The sequence below is a fragment of the Rosa chinensis genome, chromosome 3 (assembly GCF_002994745.2).
Source record: "Rosa chinensis cultivar Old Blush chromosome 3, RchiOBHm-V2, whole genome shotgun sequence".
NCBI lineage: Eukaryota > Viridiplantae > Streptophyta > Magnoliopsida > Rosales > Rosaceae > Rosa > Rosa chinensis.
The window spans coordinates 28,331,006-28,353,696 of record NC_037090.1 but is presented as its reverse complement, the minus strand read 5'-3'; the positions used below and the strand labels follow the sequence as shown (position 1 = coordinate 28,353,696).

Here is a 22,691-nt window from a genome sequence, read left to right as displayed (position 1 = left end):
GGTGACGTTTCAATACTTTCCGAGTGATGGCCCGTCTGCAGCGGATCCCCATCATGTGCTCTTCGGTATTGGCTAAGTCATTGGGTATGTGTGAGTGTTGGGAGTTGTTTAGGCCGCTAGGTCGTTTTAGGAACGTGAATACCTTCCCTGTAGTATTGACTTGGTTAATATGAGCTTGTATTTGACTTATACTGTGTTTTAAGTGTTATACATGTATTAGCCAATCATACTATGCATCTTAGGTAATGGATATTCGAAGGAGTAGTACTTTGGACATAAGCTGTCATGGAGTTTCGTATTAGAATAAGTTCAGTTTCCGCGGGTTATAATCTTTAAGGAATGGATACCTCTAGATCTAACTCTGATGAGTCAGTGAGAATTGTTTTATGGAAGTAAGGTTCTTTTGGATGTTGAAGTGTTTGGTTGAAGGCATGATGTTGGCCTATGCACGTACCTTGTGTGGTCATGAGTATAAATTGATAGAAATTTTGCCTTCTTAAGTTGGACATACAGATGTTTGGATGAGATGTACGTATCAAGGATTTGATATCTTGTTTGTATCGAGATGTCTTAGTGGAGTTTAGTAATTGACTTGTGATATATGTTTAAAGTGGCTTTGAGGTAGCTATGCTAATCTTGTGTGAGGTTGAGGTGTTAGCATAGATTGGGAATCTAAGGGCAGTTGGGATGAGATTGTTGTGGTATTCATCAAGTGTGTATGGTACAAGCTAGTTGGTTTCTTCTAGTGCTATGCCTTTTGTACACTGGCCTCCTAGAACTTTATTTGCGTATTCGATTGGTTAACTGTCGTGCGCCTATCCCTAGTGATTGTAGAGTAAACCTATTCTACAGTTTTGAGTTGTGCTACGAAATGTGATTCGAGGAAAATGTTGTGAGTGTCTTTTCCTCTATACCAACGAGTTGTTGGGGCAGGGATTTAGGTGCGGAAACCAAAGTTCGAAGTTTGTTTGAGTGATTGAGACAATATTTTTGGGTGGTCTCTGAGTACTATAATTGTTTTGAAATCAGGGTTGTTGGTAGGAACGGAACTGGTGGTAAGTTTTTGTTGAAGCAATTGATTGATGAAATAGTTGAGATTTTATATGTGTTGTAAGTGTAACTCTAAGGATGTGGGTTTTCCTAGTTAACTCAGGAAGCGCTTAATTTTATTAATTCCTAATTCTAGCGACGGAATTGTTTGTGTTTGGTTTGACTCAAATGATGCTTGCTAGACCACTGTGTGACTGAATTGATTGTTGGGTTTGGAATTGATTGTTTGTGATACATTTTTATGAACGACGCGTGCAGCAGAGTCAGCTAGGGTTTTGAAAGAGCAAGGAGTGGCCAAGGTTCGACCCTTGGTGTCGTTGTTGGTTGTTTAAAGGAAAAGACGACATGCATTCAATCTTATTGATTTAGTTTACAAAAAAAAAAACTACACTATTCTAAGCTAAGTCAGCAGCTCCGGATGGGTTGAGGCTGAGCTCAAGAGAAACAGGAGAGCCACTGTTGTAACCGCCTGAGCCACCGGAATAGTAACCAAATGCGCTACCTTCCTCGGATGTATTCTTCGGGTTACCAAGGATGTCTTCACCGTGCTCAGGGAACAGAGGAAGAGTCTCGACCTCCTGGTGATCTCCTCCTTGTTGTTCCATGGGAGATTGTCCTCCTGTTGTGCCAAAAGAGGTAGTACGGGTATTAGTGTTGAAGGGTGAGGAGGAATATGGGTCAACACCATAGCCGACGCATGACCCAAGGGTTAGATCGATTGATCTATCCTTTCCAGTAGAATCAGTGGAACCAAAGTTTAGATCGATGGATCTACCATCATCAGCAGAACTTGTGGGTCCAAAGTTGAGATCGAGAGATCCACCAACCCGAACGTTTTGGATTGACCTCATCAGCTGCCTCTCTCGAGCTTTGAGGTTCTGGAACCAAAAGAAGACGTTCTTGTCCTCGATCTGCCCAAACTGTTTCAGATTGAGGCAGATCTCTTGAATCTGCTCTGGAGTTGGGTACTTAAACCCCTTGTCATAGTAAAGCCCCTTGAGGATTCTTAGTTGAGGCGGTGTGGGAGCCCACCGGATATTAGTCGGTCTGACAGGCGGGTTGGCACTACTCCCAGCTGCTTGGTTGTTTCCTCCATCCTCGACTTGTTGCTGGGCTTGTAGTTCCATTTGTTGTTGGGTTTGAAGCTCCATTTGTTGCAGAGTTCGTGGTTCCATGGTAATGAGTTGAGAGACAGTGTAAATTGATGAAGGGTGTTGGAGATCTGAAGGTTCAGAGGAAAGAAGAGATTGAATCAACTAGGTGGGAGAGAAGATAGGGAGGAAAAGGATTGAAATCGATGAAGAAAGGATTTGAGATTGAGAAGAGGAAAGCTGAAGAGTTGAGAGAGAAGGGCTGGGACTCGAGAGGATTTTTCTTTTCCTTTGGAGTGAACAGTCGCTCCCTCAGAATGTACCTATTTATAGAGCAAGGTGAGCAGATCTCCACCGTTGGATGGACGATCTCTGTGATTCATTCTACGCGTTGGATTAAAGTCGCCCTAAAACCCGGAAAAGTTGTTGACGCGTGTAGAGCGCGTAGGGGGACAGGATGAATCTCGAGGCGCTGTGGCAGACAGCTTTAGCCGAAAGTGATTCTGATTTCCGTAAATCACGGAAAGGACAAGCCGTGGCAGGTGGGCCGCACCTGGGCTTGCCCCGGATCAGGGTCCTCACTGTAGCTGTGGGTGGAGGCCCGATGAGCCGAATGTCTGCAACAGTTTTGGATATGTTGGGCTGGATTTCTGCAACAGTCTTGGATATGTTGGGCCGGATTTCTGTAACAATTTTGGATATGTCGGGCCGGGTTTCTGCAACAGTTTTGGATATTTTGGGCCGGATTGCTGAAAACGGTTGAGTTTAAATAAAATGAATTGCATGGATAGCAACGAGAGCAGCTGGTACTCTAGTGGTTGAGAGAGAAGTCCTTGTACTTGAGGTCCTAGGTTCGAGCCTCGCCTCTCGTTTATTTTTATTATGTTCGTTATGGACATAATAAGTACAACATTTGTACATATTATTATAAGGGCAGCTTGTGCTCCAGTGGTTAGGAGCAGAGCTTTTGTGCAGCAGGTTAGGGTTTCGAATCTTGCCTCCCCTTTTATTTTTTTTTATTTTTATTTTTTTTTATTATGTTGCTGTTGACATAATAAATATAACACGTGGGGATATATTGATAAAAGCAGCTCTTACTTCAGTGGTGGGGAGCAAAGCCTTGGGGCATAGGGTCGGGAGTTCGAACCTTACCTCCTGCAAATATTTCTTTTTTTGGATCTCGTATATGCTCGATATACGGATGTATATACGGTCAGTACGGTATGCGTACGGTATGTAGAGCTTCACACTGTAGCCGAGCCGAGTCGAGTCGAAGGTTAGTGGGCCGAGTTTTTGGACCAAATTGGTTTGGGCCGGTTCGAAATGTGGTTGGGTCGGTTTCTTTGGCCCAAATGGCCAGCCTTTGTGCTTAGCCCAAGTCATCATCACTGGGTGACATTTTATTTTGTTGGCGTGCTTTTGAGAATGATTTGTTTTGGGTGATGCATCTCTATTGTTGCGTAGGATAGTGCATGCTTAAATTTTACCATGGAGGTTTACCGTGATGTTAATTGAGTAACGAAACGCTTTGTGTGAGTGTTTACTGTACTTGTATGCCTGTACAGGGTGACTATTAGTGTGAAAATAGATTTGTGTACAATACCACGTGGTGATTTGGGTGTGTGTTGCTTGAGGCAATTGTTGTGTTGTAATTTTGAGAAATGTGGATTGCGAAAGAATGTGGTATTGCTGAATTGTGTTGAAATGGATGTTTCATTTGTGAATTCTTGTTGTGTGGGTCACATTAGTGATGAAATGATTTACCTGCTATTGGGATGTATTTTTACACATAGAGCCGTAGCTTTGCGGATTGCTACAGTTTTGGTAAAAATGGAGATTCGATGGTTAGGTTAGCCTTATCTCCTAGAATTCTTGTGGAGCAACTTTTTGCTTGAGTCTAAGTTGAAGAAGAAAATCTATGATGGAGCTAGTGTAGTCAATCGTGGTATAGTTGAAGTAGAATTTGATGTGGCCATATTTGGTGTTGGATGGTATTATGTATGATCTACATAGAACCTTTTTTTTTTTGGCTGAAACTGTCTTGTTTAATATCTGGTGGAGGCTTAGTATCGGATGCATTACTCAAATGAGGGCGAGGACAGGATGCGAGACGGAGTGAGCCATTCGTGGTTTATATGTTGCGCACTTAAATTTCGGGACGAAATTTCTTTAAGGAGGGTAGATTGTAATAACCTGTTTTGGCAGCATTTAGTGGGTTTAATGTGGATAAAAGAAAAGTGGAACATGTTTCCGTGTTTTGAGCAACAAAGGGAAAACAGTGCTTCTGCTTTGACTCTCTCTCTCTCTCACTCAAACTGTCACTCTCTTTCTCGTCCGAAACCCATTCGAAAACAGAGCACGGTTTCTCCGGTCTCTCTCTCCCACCTCAGGCCACCACAAGACACCAGACCACGTCCCACACCTTCGCCTCGATATTTCGCAGCTGCAGGTGGCAGCCTTGCGCTGCAGAACAACCGGAAGCGGCGGCGGGAAGCTCCGCCCGGTTTGAGCTCGTTTGGGTTCCAAGCTTGATATCTCAAGCTACCGGTCACCAATCCTCACCAAACTTCATCCTCGAGCTCACCTCAACCTCCTGAAACTCCCAGAAGTGTCCATACACGGCGGCACTGCGCGTGGTGGCAGCTAGAAGCCAGCCCCGATCAAAATCGGAAAAAAAACGAGCTATCGATCCGGATATCTCGAGCTACAGACCATCATTTCTTGTGATTCTTGCGCTGGTGAACTCAGATTGAAGTTTTGAACAACTTTCATGAAGGGATCGAAGCGAGTTGTTGAAGTTTTTACGTCGGAATTCAAGCTCGCCGGATTCTGGAAATTTTCCGGCCACCGAAGCTTTCGATCAAGATATCTCAAGCTGTAGAGCTTCGTTTTGAGTGATTCTTGAACCTGTGAGTTCGCCTTGATATTCTTAACAACTCTCCAGAAGGAATAGAGGCCTGAAATTGAAGTTTTTAAGTCGAAATCAAGCTCGCCGTTTTCTGCAATTCTCGTCGGTTTCTGGAAAAATTCCGGCCACCTCGACTGTTTTAGGTAATTTCGACCCCTTCCGGTCATTTTCAGACTTCATGCTAGTTAGGAAAGTGGTTGGGCTTGATGAGATGAAGAGGAGCAGCCTGGCCCCGACACCATTGGCGGTGGTCGGCGGCGGCTCGGCCCCTAACTCCGGCGGCCCTTTCCGGCCACCTCCGGGGGTCAAAAATGTGATTCTTTACATTTTTAGATTCTACATTTCAATACGATCATTTCGATATATTATACGCAATTTTGGATATCGTATGATTTAGTTATGAATTTGACGATTTCGATCGATTTCGATCGTTCGATTTGTGATCTGTGAAGATCAGACCGTCGGATGGACTTGTAATTTTAATATGTTGATCGTATGACTGTCCCAGTGACTTTTTGTGGTCACGGGCGAAGATCCGACTATTGGATCTTCGTATAATTGTGAAATGGTGTTTTGGAAGGCGATTCGTGAGAATCCGACCGTCGGATTTTCATATAAATATGTGGAGATGTAAATAAAGGCGATTCAGGAAGATCCGACCGTTGGATCTTCGTGATAATTTCGGGAGGATGATCCAAAGAGTGATCCGTGAGGATCCGACCGTTGGATCATCGTATAAATTCGATCAGACCGTCAGATGTCATTTATTTTATTTTATGAGTTGTTGGCTAAATTCAAGTCACTTATGATTAGGTGTTTGACGGTTTGATTTGGCGGACGATTCGTATAATCGTGGTTGTGCTGTTAAGAAGACGCAGCGGGATTAGAGGTGAGTAAACCTCACGTGGTTCATATTACGAACCAGTACTTTTAATTAATTTATTTTGTTGTCATTGTGTGAAAATATTTATGGAATAAATATTTGTTTTAAATCATATGGACTTGATCAACTACGGTCCATAGGTAAGTAAAATGATTTCTATTATACAAAATGAATTTCATGATTTTCTTGTGTGAACTATAGTTGGTATTAGTGGTCATTCCTGAGTGGGTGATTACGTATATATATATTTACGTGATTATATGTGGAATGGTGTGACATTGAAGAGTGTGGAATTATAATGATTTAATTGATGTGAAATCGAAAACGTGAATTACCATATTCACTTATGATAATAGCGATTGGTGGAATTATATTGAAAATTCATGTATGACGTGGTATTGTGTGATGATATGATTGAGTATGGATTGGTAATTTTTGGAGTGGTATTTTGAGTACATATTTACACAATAATAGTACATATCATGGACTTATTGATCCTATTGTGTGAAAGAATATTTTTGTACTTGATTGGTTGAGTTTAGGGTCAACATAATGACCAGCATGGGGGAATCGGATGCTCTAATACTAGGTGGAAGATGGGCTACGATTGGTTGAGTTTAGGGTCAACGTAGTGACCAGTATGAGGGAATCGGATGCTCTAATACTAGGTGGATGATGGGCTACGATTGGTTGAGTGTAAGAAATGCCACGACCCTTATCGGGTGACGGGCTAAGTTGAGTATGCACATCGGATGCTCTAATTCTAGACGGATGACGGGCTACGATTATTTGTGTACGCACATCGGATGCTCTAATCCTAGGCGGATGACGGGCTACGATTATTTGAGTATGCGTATCGGATGCTCTAATCCTAAGTGGATGACGGGCTACGATTAGTTGTGTATGCATACCGGATGCTCTAATCCTAAGTGGATGACGGGCTACGGTTATTTGAGTATGTGTATCGGATGTTCTAACCTATGTTGATGAACTACGATATTGACAATCATGTCGGATGCCATAACCTAGGCCAGGTGATGGGCTACGATTCAGTTAGAGCTCTAGTCTGTCAGTCACCGTATTTGTATAAATACGCTTTCGGGGTTTTGAGAAGAAAGATGTGAGTTTAGACCCCGTCTTAATCTTTGGTGATTTAGAGTTGGTGATTTTTGTGACTGATTTTGGGGATTGTGGATTGCTTTGTGGGTATTGTGATTTGTGGATAGTGAAAATGTATTCCTTGTGGTTTTCCATGAATGGATTGATGTCTCTTTGTAGACGTAATACTGTTGAGTTTTTACTTGAACTGTAAGAATTGTAATTTAATAAATCAACAGTTCCTTCTTGTTTACTCACGAGCTTTGCAAAAAGCTTACCGGGTTTTGTGTTGTTGCAATTCCCAGTACACTATTCAAACGGTGTAGCGGGTAATCCTACAGGACAGAAGAAACAGGAAGGCGATCGAGCTGTGTAGAGTAGCTGCATGTGATACTCTGAATTTCTATTGAGAGGTTTGTTATGCTCATTTAGAGCTTTACAATCTTACTTGTATGAGTGAGTTGTAATAATTAACTCGAGGTTTTCGAGATTTGAATTTTGAGTGGCTTGTGGTGTGGTTGTTCAGAGAAAAAAGTCAGAAAGTTTATTTGTAATAGTTATTATTCACGTTTCGGATTTGAATTGGTTATTCAAAATTCGGGACGTGACACTAGAACAGGATATTGACTCCATTCAACGGAAAGTATGGTCGTTGCAAGAAGAGTTGAATAGGCTGACTGTCGGACTCTATCTTCTTCGTTATCGAGTGGAGAGATCAGAACTAATTAGATCTGGAACAATCCTACCATATTCGATCAGATCCGGGATGCCTCGACTTAGTTTAGATTGAGGCAGCTCCTAATCAAACCAGGATTCCTAGGTGGAGCCCATACAGGAGAAGTGAAGCGCATAATTCTCAAGGGAGACCAAATTCAAGAGTAAGCTCGAACCGCCCCACAAGAAATCTAGGTGGTTAGCGACAACTGCGACCCTACTGCCTATTCCATGAAGCTTGGGGACACACCACCGAAAATTGTTCTTTCGCAGGGCGAGATTCGAGCGGACGTGTCCGAGACTATGGAAGGAGAGAAAAATGGCCCAAAAGAGACATCAACTTCATCAGTTTGGTACTTTGGGCACTAAGTTGAGCTTAACAAACCAAAATAACAATGAAACAAAAAGTTCACAAGTAAAATTTTGAAGGGAAAAAACTTTAGTCCAAACCAATATGGACTTGTATTCCAAACTCTCTTATTTCCTTCCATGATTTAACATTTCAACCATCAAAGATCATTTTTGCCAAAAATCAATGTAAACATGAATTCGTTAATTTACTCATCTATTTGCATCAAACAAATTTTAAAAAATGTCCTACAGGACACTACCGCAGAGAAAGAAGGAAACGTTGGGTGGAGTCGCTTTTGCTAATTTGTTTTAGTAGGCCTACAAGACTAATAAACCTTACCTTGCATGTATTGTTACAACACAATTCTAAATGCTCAATTTAGACATCAGCTACAAGTCAAACAATCCATGTACACTAATATTACATTGAATACATCAACAAATATAAGGTTACAACCATGGATAAACAACAGAACAAGAAGCCTTTATTTTTTTAACGGACAACTGTTACAGAATTATAATTTGTACATCAGTCTTTATTTTCCTTAATTTTTCTTGGACCACTCCCCTGCGTTCTTCTTCCCATAATCTTTCGCGTTCTTCTTCCAAGATGGATGTTCAGGCATAGAGTTTGGAGTATATATGCTGATTGGTAACATCCCTAAACACTCCATCCATATAAGTTTTTCCAAACTGATTGATCACCAACATCTCAAGCTTCATTGCATTTTTCATAATAGATTTCTCGATCTCTTTCAGATTTACAGTCCAGCATGTTCCACAAGGGCCTCTAAGGCCACTGATGGACGGTACACAACTATTAAAGTTCTTCACAAATGCACGTGGTATACGATACAGAATTATCAGATCATAAGAAACCACTCATATCTAAATGACATTTTAAGGCTATGAGACCAACAAAAGACCTAATGGAAAATATGGCAATCTTAATTTCTCAAAACCACAAACTCAAGGAAATCAAAGACTGGTATATATGGTACAACTATCATCATTTGCATACACACTCTTGGTCACCACAGATCAAATATCTCATAGATACGGGGGTCTCTCGATCTGATCACAAGATGAAGGAATAAATAACATATTTTTCATGTATGCATAACTTTCTCCAGTATTTTATAGCCCTGAGTTCAGATTATGGAAATTGAAGCAGACTATTTGTTGGGGATATCAGTTATATATGCTTATAATTTGGGGTATACTGTAGTGAGATATTAAACTTTAGACCTATTGAGAACTAAGATAATTTGGAAAATAAACTTGTTTAATTGGTTCAGATTGAGGTAGGCAGGATAATATTATTAATTATTAACTTCCCAGAAAAATTTGGATGAAAGGAATACAGTTGATCAAATAACTTTCAAGTCAACTGCATTTCATGTGAACATAATTTCACATTCATTTCTCAAAAATTCAACTGCATTTCAGGGGCATCAAACAGAACTTGATGAATCTACGCAGAAAATTAATATAAGTAAAAAAAAAAAAAAAAGAGGCAATCATGAAAATGGATCTAAAAGAAAATGAGATGAGAATTGATCGATGTTACCAGTTGCTGGGAGAAGTCGCCAATAAGGACCTTGAAAAATGATGGCCTTTCTTCCTCTGGCTCCATACACAATAGAAATTGTGCCCTAATTCATCAAACAAAGGTAGCAATGGTTAAAATGCTTGAATGTGACCGAAACTATCAGAAATTCAACAGATGATGAGTTGCACAGTAGGAGTGTTGCAATAACAAAATGAAAACCCTTGTATTTATTTATTTATTTAGGATAAAAACAGGGAGAGAATTTGAAGCTGGAAGAGCAGAAAAATGCATCACCTTGAATTTCTGGAGAGTACAACAAAAATTGGGGACAATGTATGAGAGAATATATGAATAGTAACTTAGTAAGGAAAAAGGTTGGTGAAGCAAATTTAATTGAACTGACTGCAGTCTAGGACACTGCAACTGACTACAACCACAAAACAAAATCTTCTAAAATTTGGATGAGGCCGGAATGCGCAGGCTGTAAGTTACAGCCACTGACAAGGGCACATGTGGCGTAAGTAGAGCCACACAATCAGTCAAAGTAGGGGCATTTAGTAATTTCTAAATGGACGGTCGTTGGGACTTAGGAGTGAAAGAGGTGGCCGTTATGGTAAAAAATTAGGGGGATTGATTGGTCTATTGTCACAATACGACAAAATAGCCAAGCGTATTGATCCTCCCAGCATTTTGGTTTCTGGTTTCCTTTTGCAGAAAGCACATTGAGAGGGAAGGAAAGTGGGTCGGTCAAATATATACTGACGAGGTCTTCGTGTAGTCGAAGATGATGAAGGCGTTGAGGATACTGTAAGATCTTCGCGGATAGCGATTGTGCAGAAATCTGAAGAACTATGTTATCCCATCCCGGAATTTCGGCCGGTAAGTCACTTGTTAAGTGCTGTGGTTGGAGGAGTAGTGGTTTTAACAAGAGCTCATAACATGCATTTGGTCTGTCTAGCTAAGATACCATTTAGAAACATCATGATTGGATATGTTGGAACCCCAAATCACAAAAAGAAGCAATGATTCAAGCCAAGAATAAATACAATTAACAACCCCGATAAATAAAATAGCTAGATAGATAGTGGACATTCAACAACAAAAAGTCAAGGACCAATTGAAATATGATTCAACAATGAGTCACATTACAGAAGAAAACGTACAATGCATAAAACACTACAAATTAGAAATACAAGAACCGACTAGGGAGTGAAAAACCAGAAGATGATCCTTTGGCAGTTTGGCCAAGACGAGTAAGACCATTTTTTATCAAATTTGAATAGCAGTGCAGTCTGAAATGCTGCAGCCACCTAGCTTTGAGTTTCGACATCCAGGGCTGCTCCTACTTTATAAACATGGAGTTGAAGTACAGAATGGTTGACTACCTCAATAACAAGGGTGTCTCCAAATGAAATTTGGTTCTCTTTACAAACATTACACCAGCCTTCCATACGCATTTGACCCCTTGGTGTTTCGTTGAGTTTAATAGACCATGACCTCCCAGTTGGATCTTGAAGCATTATAGTTTTATTGTTCATAAGACCTGCAGCTATGACTACTTTGCTTGGAATTCTCTGCAATGAAAACAGGGAAAAGCTTCTTAGAAATAGAGCAGTCGACATTGGCTTGAGAATTTGGCGACAAAGTAAGCACTCACCAGGTCATATCGAGTATACCTCGTAAAAATAGTAGTAAAAAATGGATTCTCCGAATTGAAAGAGATGGATCCAATAGATGTTTCTTCCACAAGATCAAGTGCAGGTCTCTTTCCTAAAATGATGTGGTTGTCTGTATAATGCCAAATACAACAGCAAAACCAAGTTGTTACAAGATGGCACACACCAAACTTCTATAAGCTGTTGAGAAATGAAATAATAAACAGTACAACTTACTAATTGTTCTGTCCACAACATTGCCAATCCTGCTCTTGGCTGCTTCAACATTCTTCTCACAGTAGCTTTTATCATAAATTATGACATCAAAAATTGAACCATCATCTTTAGTGAAAGTCAAGAAATCCCCAACTTCCAGAAAATGATGCTTTGCAAAACTCTGCCAACCATTATGGAAAACCACGCGATCCTTGATCTCTTTTAAATTCACAGCCCACAAGTTTCCACAAGGGCCTCTAAGGCCACACATTCGTGGTACACGACCATTGAAGTTCTTCACAAACGCACGTGGTATACGCTACAAAATTAATAGATTCGTAGAAACCATTCATATCTGAATGACATTTGTAGGCTATGATCATAGTAAGTTCATAGGCATTCATACCTGAGAGTTGATACCAACAAAAGGGACTAGACAAATATGAGCTCAGGAAAAACATAAATCGGTTTAACCAGATTTAGTTTCATAAGCATTCCGTCTCACCAAAGATCTCAGCTCTAATCGATCTATAAATGATATGTAGTTTTCTAACATGCTGAAGTTATATATCAAATACATTACATCAATTTCTTGTATGCACAAGAAATTTTCCATTTTCCCTTAAAGGAACACTAGGGGAATTTAAGCAATTAGTCTGCTTATATAATTTGCTATGAACAAAACTACACTACATAGACAATTTGAACTAGAGATGACTAAAAACTGTAACCTTTGTTGGAATTTTTGGCTTCTCTTGTTTGGTTGCAGTCTTGCAGAGTATGGTAGGAATTTTTAATACTTGATCCCCAAAAGAACATGAAACAAATAGTAGCAAACGGAATTTGATGGGCATCACTCACCTCAGAATTTCATTGATGAAGCTAAGCAGAGAATTAATCAACCTTGAAAAAGAAAAAGAAGTGAGATTAATATATGTTACCAGTTGCTGGGAGAAGCCATCAACAAGGACCTTGAAAAACGATGGTCTTTCTTCAAGCTCCATACTCTCTGTTTCTTCTTCCCAGCTGGGTTCTTCTCGGCACCTCCACAACTAACCCCTCTGGTTTCTGCTCTCTCTCTAAATGCTGGCCTTGTCTGACTCGATCAAGAGCTTTAATTTATGAGCATTATCTTGAAGGTCGAGTTTGGTCCTGCACCCCAGGCCTGGGTTAACCAATTGCTACGAAACTGTTTAGTCTCCATCAGGGTTTTTGAATGGTTTCACAGGTTCGTGCTTCTGATATTTTGATGCTGCATCCCAGGTAACACTGTGACCACGTTTTGGGTCTGCAAGCTTTTTCACATTACAGTGATGTGATGTGACTTTTCCCGACTCCAATGGAGTTATGGCACCTTGCCACCTTTTTCCTCTCAAGGATACCGTGATGGAGTCCTAGCCTATGTGAGATCTGCTCAATTGAATTTTGTTTTGTTATTTTTTTTTTATAATTTTTTGAAGTTTATTAATTAAGGAAAAAATTATACGGTATTGAAATGACCGGTTGTGATATTAATACCACGATATTTATTCCTATCTAAGATCCATAATTATGTATCTATCACGGTCAAAATTTTAAAGAAATTACACCTAATATGAGATACTCACACCTATGCATAACAATAGGCAACTGAGGGACAACATTTGAACCACCTTATATATACTTCCAATAATTGTAGGTTGCTCATCTTATGGGACACCCAGAAAAATACCTAGCCATGATGTTAGTGTATGCGCGTAGATGACAGCTTCATACATGCGAGAGTTAGGAAATAAAGTAGAATGAGAACACAACAACTCAACCTACAATAACAATAATATATAGGGGACATGACCACTTACTCAATTTTAGCCTAAAAATTGCACACTTACTCCACTAAGAGTTTTTTAACCTCATTTACCAAATCTAACAGTGTTTGACAGTATTGCCCTCATTTTAATTAACAAATTACACTCATATCTCTCTCTCTCTCTCTCTCTCTCTCTCTCTCTCTCTCTCTCTCTCTCTCTCTCTCTCTCTCTCTCTCTCTCTCTCTCAGCCACCACGCCCACCACTCCACCGTCGATGTCGGCCTCCACCGCCGTCGCTCTATCCCACCGTCGGACCACCAGAGGATGATGTCATCCAACTCCACGATCCCAACCCCTCTGGGCTTCGCCGATTTTATTCGTCAGATGTCCGGGAAACTCTCCACGCTGGAATCGAGTCTGGGCTTCGCCAGTTTTGTTTGTCAGAAGTCCGGGAAGCTCTGAAGCTCCAAGTCGGAATCAAGTCTGGGCTTCGCTTGCAGGTCTCGGACGACGTCAAAACTGTGGTCTATTGGGGGGCAATAGACAGATTATTGCCCCCAATAATTTCTTAACTGTGGTTAATTAATCACTGAAATTAGAGTTTTGATAAGTCTTATGTTGTTTTGAGTTTATTAAAGTACAATAATCTGGCAATGATAAAACTGGGGATTTTTGGGGTGGTCTATTGGGAGGCAATAGACATATTATTGCCCCGCAATAATGTCTTAACTGTGGGTCATTTATTACAGGTCATTTCAACAAAATGCTGCTAGATTCATTAACCAACATAATTAGGTTTATTGGGGGGTCATAAAAAGTTTATTGCCCCCCAATAATTTTTTTTTATAAATGGTCAGAAGTAACTCAGTTTGGTTTTGAATTAGTTTACAAAAGTAAAGGTACTCAAATTCAATACTTGGTGAATTTAAGTCCACAACGAATTGGCTTTTTTTCACACTCTCCACTCCACTTGAACCGCTTCACCCTAGGCCTCCCGGGTGGCCTCTTAACAAGAATAAATGCACCTAACAACAAAAGGATCACCCATATTCATGCAAAAAATAACAAAACAAATATATTATTGCCCCGCAATAAACAGATTATTGCCGCCCAATAATATATCAGAAATACCAAAACACATTAGAAGCAGTCTTTAACACAAAGGAAAATATCACTAAACACAATTATAGAGACTTTATAACAATTAAGACACATTATTGCCCCCCAATAGGAAGATTATTGCCCCCCAATAATCTCGACTTCGGTTGACGATTTTGCCCACAATTCTAGTCGTTTTGCAACAATTCCGGTTGACCATTTGCCTTCACACTAATTCGACCCCGATTGCAACGACTCCGGTTGCAGCCCGAGACTGGAGATACAATCAAGTTGCGATTTCTGTGATAATTAGTCGCCGGCGAGAGAGACAAAAGCAAATTGAAGACGTACCCGATTCTATTGGCGGTCGTCGATTCCTTCAGAAGGTCCAACCCAGCCTCGCCGAGCTTCTCAGCGACGAGGACCGTCGGCTTAGCGTCGAGCCTGGCCGCGGAGAGCACGACCACGAGTTTCGGCACCGCGATGGCGAGAGCCGGCGTCGTGGGCGACCTGCTGGAGGGATGGAGGGAGGGAGAGAGAGAGAGACTCTCTCTCTCTCTCTCTAAGTGAGAAAGAAGGAGAGGGCAAAAAAGTCCCCAAAAAAAGAATAAAAAAAGAATTAATTGGGTATTAGGAAAATAATCTCTTAGAGTGTTTTGAGTAAATGGGGTTAAAAAAATGTTAGTGGAGCAAGTGGGCAATTTGGTGCCTAAAATTGGGTAAATGATCGTTTCCCCTAATATATAAGGAAATAGACCACCAAGAATTAAAATGGTTCAGCGATATGCCTACACCAACAGGACAACAAGATCAAACTTCTTCCACTACTTCGTATTAGGCCTCATTTGGTTCGCATAAAGGAAATCAATTCTTAAGAAATCTTATGGGAAATGAAAACAGACTTCCTACTAGCTTTCTTTTCCGTTGTTTGGAAACGTTGTGAAAGCAACGAAAAAAGATATGTTTGTTTACATTTTAGTGTTTGATTTTGTATAACGAAAGGAAACTAAATCATACTAATATTCCATTTATATCCTCATACATTAAAATTTATAATTACACAAATCTCATAAACTATTTAAATAATAATATTCAACATGGATATAAATGTATTTATACTATGTAATTAATGCAGGCAAACATAAAGGGAAAATGAATTAGGATTTACTTTCCCCATCAATTCTTAAGAAGCTTCTTAAAGGAAAGTTGTTCATTTTCTTGTGTACACCAAATGTAGGAAAGGAATAAATTTCTTTTCCACAATTCCAAGTCCTCAAATCTGCGAACCAAAGGAGGTCTTGATGCAAAAAACCTGAAGAATACAAAGAGCTAAAGAAGCTCAACCTTCAGCTGATTACTCATGGGTTGGAACAATCCAACAATCTCTCTTTCCAAATGATAGCGAAGGTATACCCAATGTGTGATTCCATTACTTGGAGTGCAATCGAGCTGACTATTTCAGATTTTGAGCTACCAAACTGTGTTATAGCTAGTTATTACAAAACATTGAAAGTTTTAGAGAGAGAGGCTCATTTCTCTCTCTAGAGTTTTCTACCCTTCCTATCCCATTGGGATTCAATTGGCATGCAGTATACCCTCCATCTTCACTCACCTCCATTTGCTTCACTCATCGTCTGCCTCCATTCCCCACCATAATCCTTTACACCCTTTGTGGTGATTTTGCTGGCTTTGTCCAGATATTACACCCTCTTGTGGTGATTCCACTGCCTATGTCTAGATCTAGAAGACTTTGTTCCTCCTTTTACATTATTATTCTTTTATTTTCTTGTCAATTATCTCTAAAATTCTTCAAATCTGAGATCATCCCACCCAATATCCCATACCAACTCTCCTCTCTCTACCACTGACTTCCATGGAGGTTCTTATGACTGCCTCTATAAAAGTGAAATTCACTTTCCTAGAGGAGTATGGGTGCTCAGGCGTAGATGCTTCACCCCCATTCACCATTGTAATTTTTCTTTGCTATTGACTTTTGTTCCCTTTTGGTGGCTGCAGTTCCTTCTCGGATCTTTGGGCTCTAGTAGAGATAAGAAGGTTAGTCTGAGGTGTCAATTCTCTCTCCATATCAAAATGTATTTTGGGTATGATTGGATCTGCTTTTTGGCGTTCTATTGGCAGCGGTCTCACAGATTATATCACTTAAATTTGGCTCTTCTGGCGACATCTTAGTCGATAATTGTGTGGCAGTTCGTGATTGTGCAATATTACTGGTAGGGCTGAGCATTTAACCCCAAAACTAGAAACCCGACCTGAAACTAGTCTGGGCCCTTTAAAAAAATTGACATTTTTATAAAGCCCGGCCCAAAAACATTATATAACGGGCTAGGGTTGGGCCTTAGAATTCAAAAACCTAAAGGCTCGAAGTCATGTATAATTGCCCAGACTTTTTAGTTCTTTTCTCTTTTCTTTCTTTACTCTCTCTTCTTCTTTCTTCACCTGTCTCTTCTTTCTCCTTTCTTTTCCTATCTCTTCTTGTTCCTCCTTCCCTCATTTCCTTTTTTTTTTCCATCTCTCTTCTTATCTTTTTCTTCTTCTTCTTCTCCCCATATGCCCTCCTTTGTCTTTTTTTTTTCTTCTTTCTTTTCCCTTCTCTTCCTAGTCTTCCTTCCCCATCAAATCAATTGTAGATCATTAGAGAGAATTCCTAGTCCTCCTTTGTCTTTACTCAACTCCAAAATCTGTGCAACACCATTGGAACAGTTGAGGAAATTGATGTCGAATCTGAGAGAAGGTTTAACTCCAGCAATTTCAAATACAAAAAAGAAGAATGTCTCAGTCAGGGAAATTGATGCCGAATCTAAATTGTGCAGATTGCAAAGGTCTGGAAGCTTGATTCGATAACGAAGTCTAAGCTTGATTCAATAATGAAGTTCGAGCCTGGGCAACAGGATCGAAGTCGGAGCTTGATTCCATAAACCTAGACTTGGAGCTTCGATGGTGGTGGTTAGGTGGGTTTGGAAGGCAATGAAATTTGGGTTTGGAGATAAGATTGAACTAGCCTAATGGGCCCAGAGGCCAAAAAAAAAAAAAAAAAAAACAGTTCAGGCCCAACTCTGTCTCAAAAATGAGAAAATATTATTTAGGGTCTGGCCAAAAATTTCAGTTTGGGTCCGGGCTCTCGAAATTTGACACGGGCCGGACCCGTACTTAGGCCAAACTGCTTGGGTGGCGACAACAGTGGTATCGATTTAGGATATGTTCTTTTAATTTTTAGGGTTGCTCTCTTTTATCCTGACCTATGTGGTATTAGGTTAGAGATGTAATTTTCTTGTTTTAGTTTATCTTATATTTCGGGGCTTTAGGCTCCCTCATTGGGTTTATCCCTTTGAGCTTTTTAATGAAAAATGATTACTTTGACAAAAAATAAAATAAAAATAAAACTGTGTTGTAGCTCCGCCAGATCAAGTTTCTCCTAATGAAACTCCTCCGGACCATGTCCTCCACTCCTCCCTAGTCAGAAATTTATTGTTGTTTGGAAAAGAAAATTGAGGACTTCTTTACCGGAATTAGTAAACATTTTCACTATTATAACTAAATATTTTATGCAATATACATAGAGAAGTGTTATCTTTTGTATTCGAGTTGCTTTTTTCACACCTTTGCATGTATCTCGTATAGGGAATAACAAATAATTCCTCTAATAACGGCCAGGAACTTATTGGTAGTAGGGCTTCCGGCGGAACTAGGATTTGTAACTTGGGGGTCAAAACATAATTAAATATAGGGTTAAATATTGTTTACTCCCTGAACTTTTACTCAAAAAACACTTCAGTCTCTATCGTTCTAATTTCACACGTTTACTCCTTGTACTCTCAATTTTGGACCAATAGGTCCATTCCTTTACTCTCTGTCTAAAAATTCCGTTAAATCGCTAACGTGACATTTTTTTTTGCTGTAAAATGTCTATCCTACCCTCACTTTTTTTTTAAATATATATATATATATATATTATTTTTAATTTTTTCCTTGTCCTTTTTTCTATTTATCTCTTCTTCTTCCATTAGTCTCTCACAAATTCTCGCAGAGCTGTGAACCCCAATCGACCTCGTCTTGCCAGCAGCCTTAACCCAACACCACCAAACCCTAAGCGGAGTCGACAACAGATTGCTCTACGGTGGAGCAGTTGTTTGGAGCTCCGATTCGAACCCGAAATCGAGGCCGAGAGAAGATGACCAATCTAGGGAGAAGCTGATCCAATCTAGCGAGAAGACGACTAACGTCGACCGGTGGGCTTGGGGAGATTTTTCGGTGGCGGCTGAGCGAAGATGATGTCGGCCAGTGATCCTCTTCTCTCTCTCCATAAACAAATTCCCCAATTTTTTTTTTTTTTGGTCTAATCCCACCTCGATGAGTTCAATGGTGGCGGAGTTGTGCTCTTCATCATCTTTCTCAGCCTCTTATGGCACCCAATCTTCATGATCGTCTTCTTGATCATCCTCGTCTACTGGGTCTGCGGTTAATTCTCTTGCGCTGCCGGCCCGGTCGTGCTCTTCAACCAAACTTCGACAACGGTGCCGTCCTCTTCGCGCTCAGCCTCCTCCCCTTTGGTTCACAGAAGACTTTCATTTCAATAAGGAAAGTGCTGCTGAAGGTGGGTTGGTTTCTGTGAGTGGATCGAAGCTGTCGCGCTCGGCCTATACCCGATTTTGAAATCGGGTTTTCCAAATTCATATGGCTGTTGATTTTGAATATTTCTTAAGATGATATATGGAGCCTCAATTATTAATTGTTTAACTTTTGCTGATGTGATTGAAATTTTGAGTTACTAAGCTTGAAATGGTGTTGTTTGGTTGAATTCGAAACAAGTAGAGACGTGGATTTCTTGTTGTGTTGTGGTTTTTGACATATTCTGAGTTCTGACTTTGTGTTGCTTACTGTTCCTCAATAGCCAATTTGTTCCTTCATTGAATTATTAAACATTAATCAGCTAATTGTAAATAAAAGAAGTGTGAAAGAATACAAGGATACATCTTGTGAGGATTTCGTTTTGGCTTAGGATCCACCCAATCCTATCGGGGGTGGAAAAGGAAGAAGAGAGAGGAACGCAGAAGGGAAAAAAAAACAGAGAGAGAGAGAGAGAGAGAGAGGAAAAAAATAAATTAATTTAAAAAATTTGAGGGGTATATGAGACATTTTGACGTGGAAGAGATAACCACATCAGTGACTTAATGGAGAAATTGGGCGGAATGGACCTATTGGTCCAAAATTGAAAGATAAAGGAGTAAACGTGTGAAATTAAAAAGCGAGGGACTGAACTGTTTTTTTTTTTTGTGAAAGTACAAGGAGTAAACAATATTTAACTCTTAAATATATAATTAAACAAAAAACAAATAACTTTATGTTTAAGTAAATCCAGAATATGTGTCTGGCCCAAACTTTAGCTTACTTGACATAATCGTAATAGGGTTATGAATTAGAGATATTCTCGGAGATATTCATAGATATCCGATTAATTGTACAATTATCTTTCCTTGTACAACTCTGAATCTATGTCTTGTAATCCTCTATATATAGAGGCTCCTATTATCAATGTGTTGACACCCAAAAATCCAGCTAACAAGCCCAATTCATATTTCGAGGCGAATTACACCCGCAAACATCACGCCACGCACGTGGACCCAAGCCACGTTCATGCACTCGGGGCTTACAAGAATGGGTGTGGTGTGGAAGGTTACAGAAAAGTATGATGTCCATCGCGAGTTTTAGGCATGTTGATAATTTTGGACTTGAAATTCAAGCCAGCAACCCAATTCTCAACATGGGCAAGGTGAAGAAGAGAGATAGCACAATTCAAGCCCAATATCTCATTAATGGGGATAAAGCCAACCAACAAGCTAAGAAACCCAAAGCCCATTGAAAAAATCCTCTCACCCAAAGCCCATTGAAACCATCTTAAACTCACCACGTCCAAAATCTTGATCCCAGCAACATAACAAAATCCTAGCAGCGCAGCAGAAATCCTGGGATTGCAATCTCAGCAGCAGATTTCAGCAGCGAGAATCCTGGAAAGGTAATCCCAGCAGCAGGATTTCTGGGATTATGATCACAGCTACACGCCAAAGACAAGGCAGCAAGCTTAATGCTGCATCACATATCAACTCTCCTATAAATTAAGAGTTCTCACTATTGTGAAGGGGCATTCAGAAGCAACCCTAAAGAAACCCACATGCAAAGCAAACCCAAGCAATTCCCCAATACTTATCCCAGAAACATGTAGGCAAACATAGAAACAAAACCAAGCAGTTTCCTCCAACACCTATCCTAAAAACCCATTTCCAATCCAAAACTCATCAACCACAATCTGAATCCAAGCTTTCATGGCTGCTGCAAATCTCTCATCTTCACTACAAATCATGCTTTTCTAGCTCCCACGCCACATGCATCTTGCCAAGCACCTTTTGAAACGATCAAGTCACTGCCGTGCATGTACAAGGAGCTGACGGGAAGAACACAACAGCAACACTACTAGAAATTTCCCCATTGCACACTGATTTGAATTAGTCCCTATTGGGACAAAGCACACGAAGGATGGAGAGTCCCCCATATCAGCTTCCCAAAAGGAGCAGTTGGGATAATATTTTGCCTTGTACAGTCTTGCAATTAAAGAGTGAGGATTGGACGCCAATCTCCATCCTTGTTTGCCAAGCATAGCAAGATTGTACGCATAAATGTTCTTGAACCCCATACCACCTTCTTGCTTTGTGAGACACAATCGCTCCCAACTCCTCCAGTGTATCTTTCTCTTGTTATCCGTGTCTCCCCAAAAGAATGATGCACAAAGTTGATGAATATCATCACAAAGAGCCTTTGGCAATAGGTAACAGTTCATTGCATACAATGACATAGTTTGAGCCACTGCTTTAATAAGGATTTCTTTACCAGCTGCACTCAAGATCTTTGCCTTCCAATTGACCAATTTTTTTGTCAATCTTTCCTTGATATAAGCAAAAATAGCTGACTTGGATCTCCCAACCCTCATAGGTAGTCCCAGATACTTGTCATGCTTCGTGACACATTGAACACCAAGAATAGAAGCTAATTCTTGTTTCCTGTCATCCTTAACATTATTACTAAAGACAACACTACTTTTCTGGAAGTTCACCTTTTGTCCTGAGGCTTTCTAAATATATGATGAAAAGAAATACTACTGAAATAGCTGGGCAAATTATTGATATTTGAGAAAATAATGTTTGGAGAATCAACTTATTAATACCGCTGCATCCTACCATATAAACGAGACAAGTAAGAGTTCATCAATCTAAGGACGCGTTTTCCAGAGTAAACGAGCGGCGTACGTCAAAGTGAGAAGAAGGGCAAAGAAGAATATTCAACGCGTAGGGAAGGAAAGTGTAGCTGCTGCCTGCTGCAAAGCCTGACTGACGCAGTATTCTTGCTTGGACCACCGAGCAGACTAGTCGAATAAGTCAAACTCATGACCAAGAATTGTAATGCTATGCTCTATCCTCGCATATTCGCATTTTCACATTTTCACTCACTCACTTCTCCTATGTCTTTATCTTTTCATCACATAGTAAGCTACATATTGATCATGAAAATAAATCGATCAATAAACTTATGAGTCAATTTTTTTTTTTTTCTGTTATGTTTTTCTTAGATATTTGTCAATCGCTCGTGTTTTGGTTAGATGATATTTGAACATATCAAGTTACGACCAAAATTGTGATTTTCAATATATTGTGGTGATCGATGAATGATTTAAGTAAAACATAACAGCAAACAAAAGGCACTATTGTCGAGTTTTGTTGGCGGTGGAGCTTTGATGTTGGACTAATTGATGACAACGAATGATTGTTGGAGGCTACGTACAAGTTCTACCCATTTGGTTTGTTGTAAACAAGTTTGGCCGTTTGGGATCTAGGTCGGAAAATTAACTTTCTCTAATACCAACATATGGACTTCGAGTTTATGAGTTTTCTAACATTTTATTGTTTGGTTCCACACAAGATCTATAATAGTGAGATTGAGTGTGATTATTTAAATATTATTTTTTCTATCTCGCAACTAAGAAGTCGGTCATAGTGTATAATTTTATTTTAAGAAAAACATTTATGATGACGATATTTTCATCTAAAAGAAAACTTTGGACCGCTCCAATAGGCTTATTAAAAGATGATTTCTAGAAAATACATATTTAGTTAGGAATTTGTCCTACCCATTTGCTTTTTTGTAAAGAATTTTGGGATCTAAGTTCAACAAAATTTAGGAGTTTAGCTTCCTTTAACATGAACACATGGACTTCGAGT

At 39.9% G+C, this 22,691-nt stretch overlaps 1 protein-coding gene and 2 long non-coding RNA genes across 5 annotated transcripts; 1 reads left to right on the top strand and 2 right to left on the bottom strand.

Annotated features, from left to right (window-relative positions):
* Window positions 1-3,259: 3,259 nt before the first annotated feature.
* On the top strand, window positions 3,260-8,114 carry LOC121052249. Of its 2 annotated transcripts, none has more exons than XR_005808665.1 (3): window positions 3,260-5,192; window positions 5,863-5,938; window positions 7,357-8,114. It is a non-coding gene; the product is annotated as an uncharacterized LOC121052249 (long non-coding RNA). The 2 variants fall into 2 exon arrangements; XR_005808664.1 differs by having other exon boundaries at window positions 7,336-8,114.
* Window positions 8,115-8,462: 348 nt separating this feature from the next.
* On the bottom strand, window positions 8,463-10,089 carry LOC112194980. The gene is made up of 3 exons (XR_005808669.1): window positions 9,942-10,089; window positions 9,666-9,750; window positions 8,463-8,923 (listed from the first exon to the last, which is right to left on the bottom strand). It is a non-coding gene; the product is annotated as an uncharacterized LOC112194980 (long non-coding RNA).
* Window positions 10,090-10,738: 649 nt separating this feature from the next.
* On the bottom strand, window positions 10,739-12,869 carry LOC112193729 (B3 domain-containing protein Os12g0592300). 2 transcript variants are annotated; one of them, XM_024333964.2, is made up of 4 exons: window positions 12,460-12,869; window positions 11,540-11,837; window positions 11,324-11,435; window positions 10,739-11,221 (listed from the first exon to the last, which is right to left on the bottom strand). In XM_024333964.2, exons 1-4 carry the CDS (start codon window positions 12,520-12,522, stop codon window positions 11,203-11,205), a joined length of 492 nt encoding a protein of 163 aa, XP_024189732.1. In that variant the 5' UTR covers window positions 12,523-12,869; the 3' UTR covers window positions 10,739-11,202. The 2 variants fall into 2 exon arrangements, with proteins under 2 accessions (XP_024189732.1, XP_024189730.1); XM_024333962.2 differs by having other exon boundaries at window positions 11,305-11,435; window positions 12,460-12,862.
* Between the last annotated feature and the right edge of the window lie 9,822 nt (window positions 12,870-22,691).

What these genes read in the sequence shown, in the direction of transcription:
- LOC112193729 (XM_024333962.2), bottom strand. Translation starts at nt 12,522, where the DNA reads ATGGAGCTTGAAGAAAGACCATCGTTTTTCAAGGTCCTTGTTGATGGC. An exon ending in TGTTGTGGACAGAACAATTA is followed by an intron (nt 11,436 to 11,539) that starts GTAAGTTGTACT and finishes GGCATTATACAG; the next exon opens with ACAACCACATCATTTTAGGA. An exon ending in GGTATACTCGATATGACCTG is followed by an intron (nt 11,222 to 11,304) that starts GTGAGTGCTTAC and finishes TTTTCATTGCAG; the next exon opens with AGAATTCCAAGCAAAGTAGT.